This window comes from Bacillus rossius, chromosome 15 (genome assembly GCF_032445375.1).
Source record: "Bacillus rossius redtenbacheri isolate Brsri chromosome 15, Brsri_v3, whole genome shotgun sequence".
In the NCBI taxonomy this organism is placed as follows: domain Eukaryota; kingdom Metazoa; phylum Arthropoda; class Insecta; order Phasmatodea; family Bacillidae; genus Bacillus; species Bacillus rossius.
The window spans coordinates 22,921,430-22,938,354 of NC_086342.1; the positions used below are offsets into that span (position 1 = coordinate 22,921,430).

General features: G+C 36.9%; 1 protein-coding gene across 2 annotated transcripts in view; it reads right to left on the bottom strand.

Moving 5' to 3' along the window:
- Window positions 1-16,925, bottom strand: part of LOC134539371 (dynein heavy chain, cytoplasmic) — a 142,494-nt gene that overhangs the window by 94,719 nt on the left and 30,850 nt on the right. For both annotated transcript variants that reach the window (XM_063381359.1, XM_063381360.1), the window contains exons 13-21: window positions 16,107-16,370; window positions 14,909-15,052; window positions 14,131-14,397; window positions 10,680-10,801; window positions 9,923-10,106; window positions 9,260-9,373; window positions 3,922-4,068; window positions 2,333-2,555; window positions 1,689-1,945 (exon numbers count right to left, since the gene is read on the bottom strand). In XM_063381359.1, coding sequence (XP_063237429.1) covers window positions 1,689-1,945; window positions 2,333-2,555; window positions 3,922-4,068; window positions 9,260-9,373; window positions 9,923-10,106; window positions 10,680-10,801; window positions 14,131-14,397; window positions 14,909-15,052; window positions 16,107-16,370 — 1,722 coding nt within the window. The remainder of the gene's footprint in view (window positions 1-1,688; window positions 1,946-2,332; window positions 2,556-3,921; window positions 4,069-9,259; window positions 9,374-9,922; window positions 10,107-10,679; window positions 10,802-14,130; window positions 14,398-14,908; window positions 15,053-16,106; window positions 16,371-16,925) is intronic.

Here is a 16,925-nt window from a genome sequence, read left to right on the forward strand (position 1 = left end):
TTGCCGAAATTTTGTAAAATCTAAAACCAACACATCCCAGTTAAAACAGCTATTACCAGTGTGTCCTGTGAAACCCACAAACTGAATTCTCTGACCTCTCCCCGACTTTTCCCGGTACTATATTTTTCTTTTTCTGACGAAAACACTAATACTTTCATAAAAAAAAGCCAATCTGATTTTTTTGTGCAACTACCCAACGTGACATTTAAAAAAACATACCTACTTATGATTCTTCAATGTCATTATTAAACTAATGACACTGTAACAAAAAGCCTGCGAATATACAAGAACTTAATTTATTTACATCGCACTCCAAGGAAATTCTGTCCCACGTTTCAAATAATACACCTTAAAAATTCTTGACGCACCAACACTGAAGCACAGAATAAACCCAAAATACAACGTGTATGGCCACGGTAATGTGTTAGTGATACAGCATGAGTCCTTGTCTAACCATGTCATTTAGATTTCATGACTTATTAGATTGCTTCTATTAAATGATTCTTCCTGATATTTTAATATCCCTGACAATTACATATTTTTCCTGATGTTAAGACACCCTGATTACATGGGCATAGCCACGATTTGTGGAAGAGGGTGGCCAAAGAGGCTTTTTTTTTTTTTTACGATTATGCTTTAACACACATTTTAAGGCTGCCTGAGGATTCTTAAGTGCTTTTTCCAAACCTGAAATTCTCAAATAAAAAGTGCCACTTATGGTAGCTATATATTCTTACGCTACCGCTGTTTATGATTATGTTATAATACAGTATTCAACCAAAAATACTGCGACTCTAAACATAATGCGACCCCAAACTTTTTGATTATGAGTTTAGGACAAATACCTAAGGTAAAAATCACAATTCAAACACAGAAATTAAAAATTATTTAAATTAGTAAATTTATAACATATACTAGCAGCTTTTCTGGTGCCACTTTCAGTCGGTAGAGTGATTTGCGTGGCCTTTTATAAAACAGCAATTAGAAGAGAAAAAAAAAAAAACAGTAATTAGTATTAGAGTTTTATGGCTGCAGTTCATAAGCAAAGCATAAGTTGTCAGTTCATAAGTTGTCAGAGAGCAACAAATGCTGTGATATATGCGGGTCACCAGGAGGGGTGAGAGGTTAGCAGCTGCATTCCAAAGTGTTACCTTGTCTCATCTAGTCATCTGTCATGCTTGCTGACATCTCCCTACACCAGAACGTGATGTAAAATTCAGAAAGAAAATAAGAAAGCCGTAAGCAAGAGGGAACTAAAGTTTAAAGTAGCAGTGCAGGTCACAGTAGTTTTTCAACTAAGCGGAAGTTCAGGAAGCAGTAATTACTAGCAGTCTAGAGTGGCTTAAGTGACGTAGTTACAAGGCATAGCGTGTTGTTTTTTCAATTATGCTGTCCCTATTGTTGTTAATTAACATCTTCCAGCAACAAGTTTGCAATTATTATGTGACTCTTACTTCTAGGGTTTAAGAGTTTTAATAAAAACCATCACATTATATTCAAGTAAAAACTCGGTACATGTTGAAGATAAGGCTACTCTCCACTTTTGCATATTCAGTTGGAAACAAATTGAGCAATACATTAGTCGTTTTAAGTTGGTTGATGCGTTGCTTTAGAGGGGTGCCAAAGGTCCTTTCCCGATTACACAAAATCTTACACGAGATTCACGAAACAAAACTTCGTTGACTTACTTTCGTGTAGCCTTGCAACAATTTCTTGACGTACTCGTACGACGAGTACTGCCTCAGCCTGGCCGGGAGTTCCTTCAACTGTGCCATCAGCGTGTCCAGCTGCTGGCGAAGCTTCCTCGGCTGGACGGACAGCCACGGCTTCTCCCGGATCTCGTCTATCTGCGCCCAAATGCGCGACAGCTCCGACCACACCCCTTTCAGGTCCTGCAGCTCTTCGAACACAACCTGCATCCTGTCTTCGCTCGTGCTCACTCCGCCTGCAAGTTTTAAATATTTACAGTTAGTTTCTTGCTGTTTGCAATACAAAAATACTTAAATACTGTTTCTTATGGCACAGTTATAACAGTTTCAAGCTTTACTATCCTATGTATAGACACAAGATTTTAAGCTTTTATTGTTAGTTCCTAAAGAATAAATAAAAACAGTAAAAATTTGTTTTGTGTCCGAGAGATATTATTTAAGAAATCAAAATCAAAATCAAAATCTTCTCAAAATCCAATCACAGTTTTCAAGTACGTACGTACTTGCAATCAAGACCAATTTTGAGCTAGCCATGGGTTTTGGAGTGTTACAAACTGCGGTCCGATCATTTAAACAAGGCTGGTGTATGTGTGTGTGTCCTTGCGCCTCTAAACCTAACTTACCGGGCTCTTGCAGTTCGAGCGCCTCTTTCGCTTTGGCCACGTTGTCACGTTCCTCTTTGAGACGAGAGAACTTGCTCTCGTACAGCTGCAAGTGCTGCAACGCCTCGTCCGGCCTCAGGTGGCCCTCCACCGGTTTGCTGTGCTCCCAGTCGTTCAGGAAGTCGTTGGTGCGTGTTTCCACGGCTTTGTCCTCCGTCACTATCTTCATCTGCAGGCTGGCCACCTACAAGTTGCGTAATACGTGCTTTATTTTCACATCTTGCAGACGAGGTCTTTAGAAACTGCCACACGTTTACAAGTCAGGGCAAGGAATTGGTCCTGACCTTTGACAATGGACCATCCCAGAATTCTAAGGGCCCCGCCTATCCCGGCACACACACAGTGCACAGAAATGATAAAAAACCACACAATTTGAAAACTGCTCAAGCTAACAGAGAGGGGTATGTTTACGGAAAGCATTTAAACATTCCTCATTTTGTTTTTAAACTGAGAGTGAAATTGGCTAAACTGCATGTTAGAAAAGTAATTTTTAAGACACTAAATGTTCAATGCAGATTCTTAAAAGCATTCAAGGGACTTCCAGTATACCTTTATCTTAATTTCTCCGCCATATAAAGTTATGGTTGCCCCTCAAATTTCATAGTTGCCCTATGCATGATGAGGAGACTGCATATGCCAGTCTAAGTGTTGTGCTTAAGAGGCCATACTGAGCTAGAAGCACCAGCAAGCGTAGCACTTATTATCCTGCCTCACCAACACAAAAACACTTCTGACTAGTCGGGCCCCTCAATGCATTGACTTGAACTGAAATCAAGATAGATTGACTGGGATTCGCTGTCCTAAAAGAATATCAACAAAATATTAAAGTGTTGGTCCTAGTTGTCGGTCCTTGGAAATTTAAGTGAAACTGATAGCCGTAAATATTATCCCGGTGCCATGAAAACCTTTGGAGCCAAACTGGTCTCATTGAAACTTTGAAGACTTTTAGAAAAAATACCATTGTCTGGGGTCATGCAGCACCTGGGACACACACAAATGTCTTAACTTTTCTTTAGGCCAAATAAATAGATACCATAGTGAAAGACCATCACTCACAAGTTTATCGTTATATTGGTTATTTCAGTACTCATTTCATCGGTGTATTACCAAAATTATTATTTTTTTTTTAATTAAACTAATGCTCATATTTATTTTTTTCTTTCTAAAGAGCAGTTTATTAAAACTTGTTTTAAATACCACTGTACTGTCTATGGATTTTTATTTTGTGTTACTGTCAAAACTATATTGACGTTCAATAATGCTGCAAAAACCACTAATCCAGTACGGTCATGGTCTGAACCTCTGAACGTGCCAAATTGAAGACCTTTCCCTGTATCTGGGAAAAAATAAAATTACGACACCATCTTAAGACATAATAAATATTTGATGTGAGGGAAATTCTGTGAAGGTTGACCAAGAATCAAAAACTAAGAACTGGGAAGAAAGTACAACTGACACATACCTACACCAAAACCCATCAAATTAAATGTGAAAATAATCAAATAACAGTAATTTACAATGCTACAGATGTACAAAAACAGAACAGCTACCTGAGTTTGAATAGATGAATCCTTTCGCTTGATGATCTCATTAAATGCGCTCCATTCACCCTCAATGTTGTCCACGTGAAGCCACTGGCTGGGGAACTGGAACCTCTGTCTTTCTAGAATACGTTGTCCTTCTCTATACATCTCCACCTGTCAAACAATAATCATGCAGTAAGTACTTTGAAATGCAGTTATCTTGTGAAAGACATAACAAGAGCAAACTTTTCCTTAGTTCAACACAATTTGCCTTCATATTGTAACTGGATAAATGTATTTTCTTGATACTTGATATCAAAACTGATCCCATAATTCTTCAAAATACAAGACACTGGATACACTTTAATAAACAATACAAAATTTATTTTTTTTTCTTTTGGGAAATACAGTCAAATCCAGTTGTTACAACCCCATTTATTACGATCACTTCTCTGTTATTACCCATTTTCAAGGAACAGTAAGAAATTTGTGTTAGATGGTTAAAATTCGAAGGAAATCTACCGAAAAATAATTTTAACTGTACTGCACTGTATTTCTCTTGAGGAGTACTGTACTGCACATGGTGCAGTAGACACCCCCGCCCCCTGCCTCTTGAACACACTACACACTCTGTTCACTTCCGTTGTTATGACCTAGATTTACACCTTTTTAGATCTCTCTTGGTTCTGATTACCATTTGCTGATGACTTTTTACACTTTTTTTTACTCTGATTCAGTAAAAAATAATTTTTTATTTGGTGAACAATTGTGGGCCAACTAAACATTTGATTTTTGGCTAAGATTTCATTGCATTTTAGGGTTGATTTTTTTTAACAGTTGATGACCTGTACGTTTTATTTTCCACTAAATTAATTGATATATAAAATGAGAGAAAACTAATACAGAAAAAAGATACATTTAACATGGCTGATCAAACTAAACAACTGCATTATTGGTGGGTAACATAATTGTACCGAAAAGAGGGTTAAAAATATATTAGAACTGTCAGCACACATTTAAGGCTTAATACCTGTCTATAAAACAGTACTGTAAGAGTACAGTGGTTAGTTTAATTTAAAATGTGGCAAAATAAACATTTAAAATGGGTATTTATATTGCACCAATAACTTAATTTTAATAATGAACGCTGGTATACAACAAATTCACGAAGTATGCTATGTCAAATATTTGTAAGCAAACAAATATTTGTTATTTCAAAGTGTTAGTATTTGAGGTAGGATGAAAATACATATGTATAATTAAGTATTTATCTTGGTATTTAAAAATTTGAATATTCGCACAAGCCTAATGACCCAGTCTAATAAATTAACATTAACCTTATAAAATAATTCTCAAATGTAATTTGTGCTTGTAAAAACTTTGCACTATGTTTACGCTGGTACTGATGACAGTAGGTGGCCCAATGTACTTTTCGTGGGTAACTTTTTTTTTAAGAATCAGCTATTAAAATAAATAAACCTATTTTTAATTTTGAAAACTTGTCAATTTCATGCTAAATTCAATGGAACACATATTTGGTGCAAGAAAAAGTTTAATTTAATGAATATTTAATTAATAAATAATTGATCAATGTTTATATTTATAACCAATTATTTCCATTAAAAATCATGTTTTACTAAATTTAATAATTTACAACCTGTTAGGGTTGTGCAATTCCATGATTTTAAGTTCGATTCGATTCCGATTCGATTCTCACCACAAGAGTTGAAATTCGATTCCGATTTCGATTCTTTGGGTAACTTTATCTACATAGTTATTAGTCTGGTAGGAATAACTAAAAAAATTGCATTTATTTTGAACCATATGTATTTAACTTCAATGAATAAGAAAGACAATTCTGGCATAGTACCTACGTAACTAATAAGTTCATTTTAACACTGTTGGGGACCTGAGACCTGCCTTATGTTATAACAGGTACATAACTGGATGATAATATTTACACTATACACACAATGCAGCATTAAATAATAGCTAACTAATAAACACTTTTCATTTGATAACTGGGTCCCCATTAGAAATGCTTTGAACACTACATTATTTCACGATTATCGATTAGGCCTACAGGTTCTGATGCAAGAAGGTTAACTGTTCTACACTTTCAGGAGACAGATTCTCTCTCCGTGCTGTTTCGATATTTCCTGCCGAGGAAAACAGGCGTTCACTTGGAACAGATGTTGCAGGAATACACAATAGTGTTCTCGCAGCATCAGAAACATATCTGTGGCGAACTTGGTTTTCTTGCCACCACTGATATGGATTCGTAGTACGTTTCTGAATGGGTTCATTTAAGTACAAAATGATGTCTTTTTCCACCATATCTATCCGAGTATTTGAACATGATGCATCCAACTTTGCAGACTGTTCTTCAAAGCAACTCCAAACACTTAAATTAGACCCTGAGGTTTCAGCTTGGCTTTCAACTCTTTGTGCTTTAGAATGGCTGCTATCAGCACAGTCTTTGGAAATTAATGTTTTTAAAATACTTACACCTTTATTTTTCTCATGATCCTTCAAAAGTACTGATTTAAATCTAGGATCAACAAGCATTGCAGCAACATATTCATCTTTTGATTTGTAATCAGGAAATCTTGAGAATACAGCCTTCAACAAATTTCGTCCGAAAATTATGCCTTCGCCTGGTTCTGCTTTGCACACAAATGTATCTAACATGTTTTTATCCCATCAATAACTGGTATAACTAGAGAAATTGTGGGGTAGTCTTGTGTACTAAATTCTTTAGTTGCTTCATTTATTGGCTCTAAAATTCTGACTGCCCCTTCTGCGAGTTTCCATTCATTGGCAGTTAAATTGTCAACGCCATCAGAAGAAGCTAATTCTGCAGCAATAGGCTCTTTTTGTTCAACAAGTCGTTTCAACATAGCAAACTCACTGTTCCATCGGGTGTCTACATCCTGGATCAATTCATGTTCTGGTTTTCCCATCTTCTTTTGTAATTCATGAAGACGCTGATGAGCTTGGGAGCTACGTTTGTAGTGCCCCACTATAGCACGACTTTTTTTGCACAGCGCCTCAATCCCAGGAGTTTCCTTTTTGGCATCATTTATGGCTAGCTGCAAAGTGTGCCCTAAACAGCTAAATGAATGCCAACTGGTTTTAGCAGCTGCAGATTTCATGTTTCTAGCAGAATCTGAAACTATGTAAATAGGTATAGTGTTTGGAATTTCCCACTTTGCATTTAGTCTAAGCAGAGTATTGGCAATTGCTTCCCCACTATGTTCTCCGGTGAAAAGAACATTCCCCAGCATGTGATGAACAGGAATGAAATATGTGTCCACATAATGACATGTTAATGATAAATAGCTGTCATTACTGCGTGACGTCCACATATCTGTTGTAAATGCCACCGAATTGACGTCTGCTTTGAAGTCATTATTGATTTTCGTGTGAATTTTTTCTACCAGACCATTGTACAGCTTTGGCACTACACGCCTAGAGAATGTTGTTCGGTCTGGTACGGAGTACTTAGGTTCAACTAGCGCCATCAAGTCTTTGAAGCCTTTATCTTGAATCATACTGTATGGCTGTAGATCCACAGCAATCATTTTGCCAATGGCATTGGTTATGGCAATAGCTTTTGGATGGTCTCTACCATACTTTTCTTGGCTACTAAACGAAGCTGACAGAGTGAGTTGTACTTTGTTACATGATGTGGAAGGTGCATGAGTTAATTCTTTCTGTAGTTGTAAGTACTCTGCATATACACTCTTGTGTAATGTTAAGTGCTTCGCCATGCTAGAAGTGCTACCATGTACCTGTTTGAGTTTAGTTCCACAAGTTTTACATTTGGAATGGCTTTCTGATATTTTGTCATAAAATTTCCAAAGATGACTGCGGCCCTTAAACTTGCCACAATTTTCATCCATTACTTATTTAATTACTTCACCACTGTTCTAAAGATGTCAAATGTTACCAACGGTAAAGTCAGCTGCCTCACTAGAGTCACCGAGATAGTGTGATACGTGCTGCGCACAGAAGTATAATTTATTACTTAACCTACATTTACACATATGACGTACGCAGCATGGCCTAGCCAGTAGGTTTATTTAAATTAAAACCAATAAGTAACATATATTTCTTCGTTTTTTTCAACAAGATCTGTTCCCCTAAAAACGGAAAAAATATGTAAATATTATTAATTTATTAACTTCACGAAGTTAAAACACACAACGATGATCAGCTTTAATTAAGTTTTGTAAAAGGCAAAAGCATAAACAGTACCTACTTCGATACTGACATAATGTTATGATTCAGTGTTTCGATTCCTTTGTGTCGGCACGCGAGATCTATGATAAATGGTGACATAACTGTCTACACGTATGGCACCGCTAAAATATTTTCATGTCGTGAATGTTGGTTATTCTGTTAACAGAAGACTATCACAGAATGGCGATCTTTGTAAATGTATGGTTGAACAAGGAAATGTTTTAACTGTTAACAGAAAATTGTGCGTTGATGGTTGTAAAATTCATTTTTAATACGTGTTATCTATTTTTCAAAACAAATAAACCAACAATTTTTTTTTTCCCGTGCAACGTGAGAAATGGTCATGAGTAATATGCTGTAAGTAGGCAGAAATAAAAATGTTTGAGCAGATTGTTAAACTATTTCATAAACAAGCAGTTTTCGTAAGGTACCCTATTTATCTTTGCAAGCCTAAACAGGTAGGTAGTGGTTCTGAACGTGTAAATATATCATACACGATCTTTGAAAAAAATTTAATGTTCGGCCTAACCTATATTTCATAACGTTATGAAATTTGCTTGAGTGAAAGTGCGCGGCATTTTTACGAGTTACATTAATGATAATTGACGAATAAATTTATGTCTAGCAATCAGTTAAACGGTAACAGTCATTTCTTTCTTCAAATTTTTTTACTTTTGAAATATTTGCCCAAATTTTTCGATTCCAAATTTTAGTTTCGGTTCCGGGTTCAAATAGTTGAGGAATCGAATTGAAGTTGAATTTATCGGGTAACCGCACATCCCTACAACCTGTACATATATTTCAATGGACTATGGCAATGAAAACCATTTTAATACTTAAAACAACTTAGATAAGTCGCTTCCAATTCCAAAAATTAACAGCTTAGAAAAAAACAAGTTGAAGCTGTTCCTTAGAATACTCTTTTTTTATATATCCATAGGTATGTTATTCAAGGTCAAGAGAAATGGCAAATTTTTTGTAAATTTAAGTGATTTGATTTACGTTCATTCATAACCATAACTCTATGAACTGAATGTGCCTCTTTTGCCTTGCAAGTTTTAGACAATTTGTTTAGCAGGCCATATTCCTAAGTGAATAGACTGTGGTTCTCAAAACATACTTCTTTCTCCCAATTCTTCATCTTCCTCTTAAGTGACTGCACATAAGTTATGAATGTGACTGCATCTGAAGTACTCGCTGCTTCGATAGATTGCTGTTCGAGCTCACTACGAGACTGTAAAAAAAAACACATTATTTATTAGCAAAATGTACAATATTGGTTTGAAAATTTATTACATGAATAGAAGTGATATATCATTTTTTTTTTCAATAACAAACAACATTAGAATAAGAAATGATAATTTTAATGTGTAACTAAAGCCAGTTTGCCTAGGATGATTTAAACAGCTGTGAGTTGAACTCGCACTACTCTCAAAATGCAAGCACAGTTACAGTGCAACATTCACAAACATGAGAAAAATTATATTTTCCAGAAAAAAACTAATCTTTAAAAACTAATTTGAAAATATATTTTTAGTAACACGAAAAAAAAATATTTGAATTGACTAATCACTTGAAATGTAAAATAAAAAGTTTGATAGGTATTTTCGTAACTTGATCAATCAAAGCGGTTTGAGGTGAAAGGCTTTCAATTATTAGGATGGGAACAAAACCAATTGGGTACTGATTCAGTGGCCATAAGTTGATTCAAGCCAGGGTTGGGAAATAATCCAAAATTCTGTTCACATGAGCATGGTGCCTCAACAAAAATAATTAAATTTACCTTCGAAACCTGAGTGTGAAACTGCGCCATTTCATTGCCCAACAGAGAACCAAATTTGCTGAGCGTCTCCTTGTGCCAGGAGTCGTATTTCAAAGAAACTTTACTTTGAACCTTAGCATAGTCGATCACCACTGGACCAAATTCACTTCTTGTTTCTGTTGTGTCGAAAGTAGCTCGCGTAACTCTGGAAAATGTATAAATAAAATGCTCAAAACTTTACAAAAACTACACAAGGTAACTATTTTACTCAACTTATAATTCTACATCACTCAATATGCACAATGGTAAGAATTAGCAACACTAAAATTGCAACACACACTGTCTTGGGTTGTTAAGTGTAAGTCCTTTGTAGGTCAATTATGATTCTACAGGTTTTTGTATTATTTTTATGTATAAGGAAAAAACACCTTTATTATACAGTTACACACAATGTTTGAATAACTAAAGCTAGATTTTAAATTATCCATTGCGTCGACCATCACCCATTTGTGTGTCCACCATCCGTCAAATACTTTTTTCCAATACACATTTTAAGCATTTTTGTGGCAGTTGATATGCACTTAATACATATGTTTAACATTTAGATGATAAAGACTAACTAAACAATTTTTAATTAAATTTACATTTTTATAACATCATAAAATCATGGCTCTAATGATCACCATCAGCTGCATAGAAATTTTACTGTTTAGCTCAAAATTGACTTGATATTAAATAATGTTAAATCCATCCACCAATTAAAAAAATATAAGCTCACTTGATATCTGCAAGACATTTCATCCACAAGTTTATATCATCCCCTAGTCGGCCATACAGCTGGTCTGGCTGCAGATCCCACAAAGACTGGTAGCACAACCATTTGGAGACGTATTTCGTAATCTGGAAAACAAAATGTATAAGATTAGTTTATGAGATTTAATGAAAAAGATTTTTTCTTGTAAATGCAAGATACATGCATGGCTCAAATATTTATTCATTTATCATGTATTCCTCTGTTGATGACAAAAGAAGTAACTTCCACTAACCAATTAACTGTTCAGTCAGGACATATTACGACATTATAAAATTAATTATGACACTTTGTAAGAAAAAACCTTAGTATGGTTGTGGCAAATAAAATTCATACTTTTTCACACTCAATTTAATGCAACCAAAATATTAAAAGTGAATTAATATGTAGAATAAAAATGCAAAAACAGGTTTAAATTATGCTCCCTCCTCCCTTTCCAAAAGTAGTTAGATGGGCTCCAAACTATTAAAAGTAGGGATGGGATTTTCGAATCTTGGATTCGTCGAATATACCGAATCCTATGGATTCGAGGATTCGTAGGATCCGAGGTGGTATTCGAGGTGGGATTCGAGGTGGGTTTTTAAGAGTTTTAGGTAGTAATTGAAAATTGTAGTGCTGGGCGAAGTTAGAAAATTTCGAACCGAACCGAACCCTTACGTTCGGTTCGGTTCGAAACCTCTTAAAATATATTCGAAAAACCGAAAGTTCGTTTAAAAAAAATTACGTTTTTCTAATTTTCTAACCCCCATTTGAGACCATTCACAAAACAGCTCAACAAAATTCTATTACTTGTAATATTCCGACTTTTATCGCATAGTCGTCGCCTCAACAGTTTCAAGAGCAAACAAAATAAAAATAAAAAATTATTAATAGTCGCATAACTCGCATAGCATTTTTTCATATAGGCGCGCTTTGTTTTTTGTTTGCTTTAGAGAATTTTGTATGCATTTGTCGTACTAGGTAATATAACCTATCGTACAAATGCCAAAGGTATTGTACATTATACCTTTAACTATAGTGCGTGTACGAGAAGTGTTGTAAAATCACCAAAGATTGCGTACCCCATACGTTAAACTAAAGCGCATGTACGAGAACTCTCGTATTTCGGCAAAACTAACGTGATCAAGTTAACACAAGACAAATGCGATAGGAAATGATTACGTAAATTACGTATTTTAAATTACTGGGATGTATTTATTTTCTTTTGCCTTTTTGGTTATAACAGTCAGGTAATGAAAATATTAATTTAATCTTGTGTATTAAAAGTACTGGTCCAGTAAATTTTACAGTACGGTTCTAAGTTGACTAGCGTAGTCGCGGCAGCCATCATTATTTCTCGTGTTTTCTTTTTTCCGACGCAAATTTCTATAACCACACTTTTTACGTTACGTTTACAATATTATTGTTCTTGAGGTGAATTGCGATGAGCAGGCTAACGTCGTTTAAGTTTTCCAAATTGAGAAAAGATAATGACGACCCGGATGACCCAGAACCACCCCAAAAAACCGTCTAAAGTTTCTTCTGACGAGCAGCATTCTTCCAAGAAAACAGCAACTGCAGTCAGCGGGTTTTGTAATGTAGATAGGTAACTTAATTCACATTCGCCTTTTTTTTATGTTTTATTAAAAAGTTTTACTTATTAAAAATGTTAGGTTATGTCTACCACAAAAATATGTTATGTGGCCTTATGCTGAATGTTCGTCATCTTTATATTTTTTTTAAATGAAGGTTAGTGTACACTGAAAAAGGAAGATAGTCTTTTTGAAATTTAGATGTAACTTCTTCATTAATTAAAAATTGGTATATATATATATATATAAGCTAAGCTATATAATGTTTTAATTTTACATATGGCTGGAGAACCTTTCTTTTTCACCACTCAGTTAAAGACCAAAATGCTGGTCATCGGTTCATTTTAATTCAAAACAATTATTTCTGTATGAGGTTCGGTTCGGCTCGGTTCGAAACCAGAGAACTGAGGTTCGTCCAGCTCTAGAAAATTGTATACCTAAACTATATTATAAAGGTAACGGAAATAGCACAAACTTAAGATAAAATACGCTGCATTTTGTCAATTAGCATAACTACTCTATCATTTCCAACCTTCAAAAATATAACATTGCAGAAAAAAACGTAACTTTTTTTAAATGGTGTTCGTTATACAAACATATTTTATTGAAAACATAGAAAGGATTAATTTAACAGAGAATTAGACAGATGCACACTTACATGTGTGGTTTTTGAGGTTATTTGTCTCTATTTTATATCAGGTGTATACACTATGCACTTATTTTATAATTTTATAAATACACATGTGATTTTTTTTTAATACATAGGCCTATGTAATTTTTTAAAATAAATGTGTGATTTTTTTAATAACATGTGGTGAAGTTTAGTGTGGGACTGGGATTCGAGATTCGATGACAAACACTGAGGATTCGAACAAGGATTCGGATTCGACCAAAATGTGGATTCGTCCCATCCCTAATTAAAAGTCTATTTGGCCCTATAAATATAAATCATACTTAGTAATACCACTCTCGTCTACCCTTCTTGCATTAGAAACAACAGCCACATAAGAACACATCCAAAGAATGTCATGCAAGCTTCACAATAAAAAAATCAAGTAGAATCTTATCTTTACACGCCCAGATATTCCCATTACCTAAATTTTGCAACACTCTACTGAGTAGGCAGTTAGTTTGTCTCGTTGAGAACGAGATCATAAGAAAGACACATAAATTAAAAATCGGGATATTGGGGAAGGAATTGGTTGTGGCATTGAAGAGGAACCATCCCAGAATATGTAGTGCATTTCGAAAAACACAGCACGCCGAATCCAGGCTGGATGGGCAGGAATTTCATCCAAATTCTCAGAACACAAGTAGATAGAACTTTTCACAACTGCACCACTGCACTTCATATAAATATTATAGACTGGCCATAAAAATTCTAAAATACTATTAAATTTTTAGTATCAGAAACATCTGGTATTTAAAGAAAATTGTTGGAAGAAACATTCCAAAAATTAAAACCTAGAAACTCTTAAGTCCTATTATTACTGTCCCCCAATATATTTTGCACTCTTAGTATGTAATTATTTACACAAAGTTATTATCGACCAAACATCTACAATGTTTGGCTGCAGTTGTTTGGCATTTTTTTTTTTTTTACTGCTTTCATTTCATGGTTAGAAAAGTATGCCCCCACTGAGGCTCAACAAACTCGACTTACGAGTGTTTCAGCCATGCAACTTGACTGGAGGTTTCAAGTCTCAGACCATCTCTTACTTGGAAGAATTTTTTTTTTATAAATATAAGAATACATCAATCAACTTGATAGATTACTATTAAAAATAAAGTTTTTTTTTGTAAACTGAAAGATTGCTCCGCTATGTAATAATTGTTTCATGCGCTACCTCCTTGATCTTGTTGTCCATGGCCTCGTAGGCGGACTCCAAGGCGGCGATGCCCAGGGGCAGCTTGGACAGCAGGTTGCGGTACGTCTGGGAGGTGGGGCGGTCCAGCCCGACCTGGTAGCGAGAGCTCTGGAGCCGCGTCTGCGACGTCACGATGGCCTGCCAGGCGAACAGCTGCTGCATGATCTGGAACCTCGCCTCCTCGATGCTGGGGAACAGGTACATGGTCTGGTTGGTGATGCGCACCTCGTGGACCACTATCTGGATCTGCGGGGGAAAAACAACGCACCACACGCGAGAGTTACTAAACAATCCACGATTAAAAAAAAAAAAAACAGAGAAAACAAGCATCAGAGTCATTAAAGATTATGAGTTACAACAACATTTAACGAGTTTTATTATTAGAGCAAGATGATGAGTTACATTATATGAGTTTTATTATAAGACCAACCTTTAGTTTCTAAAACTGGTGATATTGATATTGTTTTTATTTTTATAAAATCTGTTTTCTTTCTTTCCGCAAGACTGTTTGAGTCAAAAAATATGCCATTTGATAGTGTTTTTCATTATGCACTAAAAGATCAATTGGGGAAAAAAAAGGCTTTCATAGTTTGGTTGGCAGGCTATTCAAATAAACACTTAGGGAATTTCCGTGTTTTTTTTTCGGATTTCAAGTGAATTCCCCGACTTCCCCTGACCACCTCCTGACTTCTCCAGAAGGTGTGGACACCCCGTCAGTTGCTGGTTGGTTGGGCTATACGGCGGTGAGTGTCGTCACCTGGGGGTCGCCGCCCGGCTTGTGCGTGGGCTGGACCGGGGCGTCGGTGTCCATGCTCAGGTCCACTTCCTTCTTCTTCCCGTTGAGCGCGTTGGTCCACGCTTGGATGCCGGCCTGCAGGCGAGCGGCGAGGTTCTTCTCCACCTGTCGGACGCACAGACAGTCAGCTTACAACACAGATCAGTGACGACCAACTTTTACTTTCTTCAAGGACCACACAGGCGACGCACATATAAACAAATATTACAATTGTACCCAAGTTTTTTAATGATATTTTATTCTGCAGGATAACCATTCAATACTACATTTGGCATGTGATGAAGGTAAAAAAATAGTATTTAAAAAACCTACAAAAATTACAAATTAAGAATAATTACCATGAAACAATATATAGGTGATAAAATATTTCTGTGAGAATACACCCGCCCCTCGAAGTAATGCCTTAATTTTTTTCAGGAAAACAAGAGCGCTAACCAAAACAGCACTAATCAAATATGTATTAAATTTTTCCATAAGTGGGGTTTGGCAAAACATTCCTAAGTAGGCGCTAACAACATTTCCAAGTTAAAAAACTCTAATCTTTTACAGTAATTTTTCTGTAATTTAAGGCTGTACTCGAATATTGTGGTTGATACTCAGTCAAAGGCATAATGTCAATTATGCTGTGCACAAATTTTACGCAGTAAAATACTTTTTTTTTTTTTTTTTTTTTAAATCTACCATAAGTACTGACATATATTACTTGCAAATATTGAATTTCTGGAGACTTGCATTGAGATCAGGGGCGCAACAACAGGAGAAGTGGGCAAGAGTATTTTGCCCCCCCCCCCCCCTTCTAAAACCTTGAAGTGGGGGCAAACGGGGGGCAAAGAAAGTGCTGTGTAATCAACTTTCAGATGATAAAACTGCTTAAATAGCACCATTTTCCACCTTGAAATACAAATTTTCCCGGGGGGGGGGGGGGGGGGAGGGACCCCCGAACCCCCCCGCTTCAATAGGGGGGGGATCGATGATTCTTTATAAAAAGGTATATTGCACCCCCCCCCCCCCCCCTAGGAAATTTAGTTGTTGCGCCCCTGAGAATATGTATTCCGTGTCTCGACAGATAATCGGGAGTGTACTGTACTTGTAAATATTGAATTTCTGGAGACTCGCGTTGAGATGATTTACGGAAAGGCTCGGCACGGGTTGTACGTACCTCCTCGTCGAGGCGGGCGACCCAGACGTGCAGGTTGGAGTACTGGCGCAGGCTGAGCTCGTCCACGGCGCGCTGCACCTTGGCCAGCACGTCGGCGAAGGTGTGCGCGGAGTAGGGGCAGGTCTCCAGAGAGCGCACGTCCACGTCCAGCTGCTCCTCCACCACCAGCAGGTCCTCCACGCGCTCCTGGAAGCCGAGCACCAGCTCGGCGAGGCGCTGGACGTACGGGTCCAGCTTGTAGCTCTCCCAGATCAGCTGCATGCCCTGCGACACACATCACCACGTCACCACCCCCGCTTCACGCAGGCCGCTGGACGTACGGGTCCAGCTTGTAGCTCTCCCAGATCAGCTGCATGCCCTGCGACACACATCACCACATCACCACCCCTGCTTCACAACGGCCTTTTAGACAGGTCTTCAAGGCAACCACCCGCGCTGGACGTACGGATCCAGCTTGTAGCTCTCCCAGATCATTTTTATATTTAAGTAGGCATAAAAGGAGACCATAATTTTTTTCCAAATTTTTTTATTTATATTTAATATATTTTTTTAATGATGGCACTTTTAAGTCCTGACAGGCATTTATCATACGTCCAGCTCAACGAACAAAAAAAAAAGGGCGCTCCAGACCGGTGCAGCGCTGCCGTATTAGTGCTGCAACCTCTCGGCTGTCAATCGAACTTCTTCGACAACTGGCGGAGCGGAGCGGAGCTATGCAGGGACCCAGGGGCCCCGACAGGCGGCATGTGGTTTCAAACATGCACACACTATTTATGTGGGGCTTCAAACATCCTTAACAGGACATAGTGGGATATCAGT